Source organism: Hippocampus comes, unplaced genomic scaffold, assembly GCF_001891065.2.
Source record: "Hippocampus comes isolate QL1 unplaced genomic scaffold, H_comes_QL1_v1.1 scaffold130, whole genome shotgun sequence".
Taxonomy (NCBI): domain Eukaryota; kingdom Metazoa; phylum Chordata; class Actinopteri; order Syngnathiformes; family Syngnathidae; genus Hippocampus; species Hippocampus comes.
Window position 1 is genome coordinate 100725 of NW_017842057.1, and position 2795 is coordinate 103519.

Here is a 2795-nt window from a genome sequence, read left to right on the forward strand (position 1 = left end):
AACCTAAATATCTCCCACCCAGTGCATCCAATCGCATTAACTCCTTTTGTTGATACCAAATTTGTAGGGGTTAGAAAAAGTAAGAAAATGGCTTCCCTCAGTGCAAGCACTTTTTGTGGGAAGAGGAAAAGTTATATTTTTTATCAAACACATTTTGTCTTGAAATGCTGTTGGCATTTTATTTATAAGACTCTTATGAACACGTTACAGTGTTGTTTGAGTCGTTTTAAGTGTATTTGAGCCTAGAATTCAAGTGTTTAAAAAATGTAGTGGAATTTCAAAATTTTCTTTTGGAGTAGTCCAATTACTTCACATAGATTGGGGAATTTCAAAATAAATGTGATTGGACAACATTTTTTTTTCCTGGTAGTCAGGAGGATATAACAGTAAACACTTTTGCCAAGGCTTGCGTTTTCTTTTTCAAATATGTTATCAGCTGGTCTACATGGCCCGGCAGGAAGCCATTTCTCTGCATGATCCTCAATATTAAATAAGTAATATTAAGTAGTATTAAGCAATTCTTTGAACATGAGTTTTAAGAATAAGTAAGGCAGCGACAACTTTTTGGTTTGTGTTACTGTACTACCTTGCACGGCTGCTTGCTGGCGCTGTTGATTCACGACAGCTTTGTTGCTGTTTGTGATGCCAAGGTGACGGCCAACATGCGTCAACAAATACGTGTTTCGGTTATATTTCACTCGGCATTTCAAAAGTCCATCCACCGTCTTGTCAAGACGATTCTCCTTTCTTGCAAAATCCATTTTTTTTTCACGGGGAAAACTAATGCAAAGTCACTAAAAATAACATTTAAACCTAAAACAAAAAGAGCATTGAGAATCGTGACTATAAATACGTGTGTGTGTGTGTGTGTGTGTGTGTGTGTGTGTGTGTGTGTGTACAAATATATACAGTATTTATTATTCAATATATATGCCAATGTTGTTTTAAGTTCTTTTAAGTTCACGAGTTCAAGTTCCTGCTTTTATTTCAGGGCTGTCTCATGAAACTGAGGGACTGGTTTGCAGGCAACTATCGGAGCACCGGAGCGGGCGTTGTCACACTCTTTATCATCCAGGTGAGGTAACTTCAGGTTTTTATCCGCAACTTGGAATTCCAGTCATTGTGGAGTTGAACTGTGTCGAGATTTACTATGGAGTTTTAAGAATTAGTAAGGCAGCGACAACTTTTTGGTTTGTGTTACTGTACTACCTTGCACGGCTGCTTGCTGGCGCTGTTGATTCACGACAGCTTTGTTGCTGTTTGTGATGCCAAGGTGACGGCCAACATGCGTCAACAAATACGTGTTTCGGTTATATTTCACTCGGCATTTCAAAAGTCCATCCACCGTCTTGTCAAGACGATTCTCCTTTCTTGCAAAATCCATTTTTTTTCACGGGGAAAACTAATGCAAAGTCACTAAAAATAACATTTAAACCTAAAACAAAAAGAGCATTGAGAATCGTGACTATAAATACGTGTGTGTGTGTGTGTGTGTGTGTGTGTGTGTGTGTGTGTGTGTGTGTGTGTGTGTGTGTGTGTGTGTGCGCGCGCGCGTACAAATGTATACAGTATTTATTATTCAATATATATGCCAATGTTGTTTTAAGTTCTTTTAAGTTCACGAGTTCAAGTTCCTGCTTTTATTTCAGGGCTGTCTCATGAAACTGAGGGACTGGTTTGCAGGCAACTATCGGAGCACCGGAGCGGGCGTTGTCACACTCTTTATCATCCAGGTGAGGTAACTTCAGGTTTTTATCCGCAACTTGGAATTCCAGTCATTGTGGAGTTGAACTGTGTCATTATACTTTGCTGCCACATGTTAAATGAGGTTATGGTTGAAACTTTGTACATGACAGACGGACAGGGGAGGGTGTGTGGATAGAAAGACTGAAAGATAGATATTACAATAGACCTCGGGGGTGGAGTAGTGAGAAACACGTGTTTTGTTTTTCTCTAAATGTGATTTGAAATGTCACTGATTGTTTGTGAAAGCTAATTGTGTGTCATGTGTCTCATTTTCTTGCAGTTCTCTTGTCTGTGTTTTAACATCCCGCTGTTTTGTCACTTTGCTCGAAACGGACTGGGCTACCTGTGAAAAGGACGCAGTGCCAAAGTCACGGTGACCTCCATCTTACCAACTTATCAGTATTGAACGTATTTGTTGTTTCTAGAGGTAGTTGTAGTTGTTCAAGCTTGGTCTGCACTAGTTCTCGCATACATTTTATTCACATGCATGCCATTATTAATATACATTTCAAAGTAATTATTCTTTGTATATTTTCACTCAATTGTATGTTGTATTGATTAACTTTCCCCAATATGGAAGACGAATGCTGATCAGTGTTTATATGTCCTGTAACTACTTTTATCTCTCCATATATATTCACACACTGAAAGCAAAACAATTTTGATCAATTCAATGCACCCAATTCTATTATTCTGTGTTTTATCCTGTTGATTGTAAATAAAATAATAATAAATCACTGTTTTGCTTTAGCCCCGCATTCCTTCACTTAGAAACTCAAACAGTAAAGAAGGACAAAAAAGGCAAGAGCGAGGCATAACTGGAATTATGCCTGAATAGTAACTCCTGTACAATAACTTTCAAATTAATGGGAAAAAGTGTCTCTCTTGGAAACAAATGTTGTCCATCTGTCAGGTAAAATCATCACTTGTATCACTCTCTGACATTGTGTGAATGCAAAATGGCTGCCATATCCCAGCATTTTAGGGCACAGATCCCTTTGGTGTATTGCAACAAATTCATGCAACTCTAGTTATGAACAGTATAATGA

The 2795-nt window shown here is 38.2% G+C and overlaps 1 protein-coding gene across 1 annotated transcript in view; it reads left to right on the forward strand.

Moving 5' to 3' along the window:
• The window catches only part of LOC109510500 (leukocyte surface antigen CD53-like), a 17011-nt gene extending 14515 nt beyond the window's left edge, over nt 1–2496 (forward strand). Inside the window, exons 6-7 of the mRNA XM_019860850.1 lie at nt 992–1075; nt 2027–2496. Of these exons, the coding sequence (XP_019716409.1) occupies nt 992–1075; nt 2027–2095 (153 nt within the window). The 3' untranslated portion in view covers nt 2096–2496. The remainder of the gene's footprint in view (nt 1–991; nt 1076–2026) is intronic.
• Nucleotides 2497–2795: the final 299 nt, after the last annotated feature.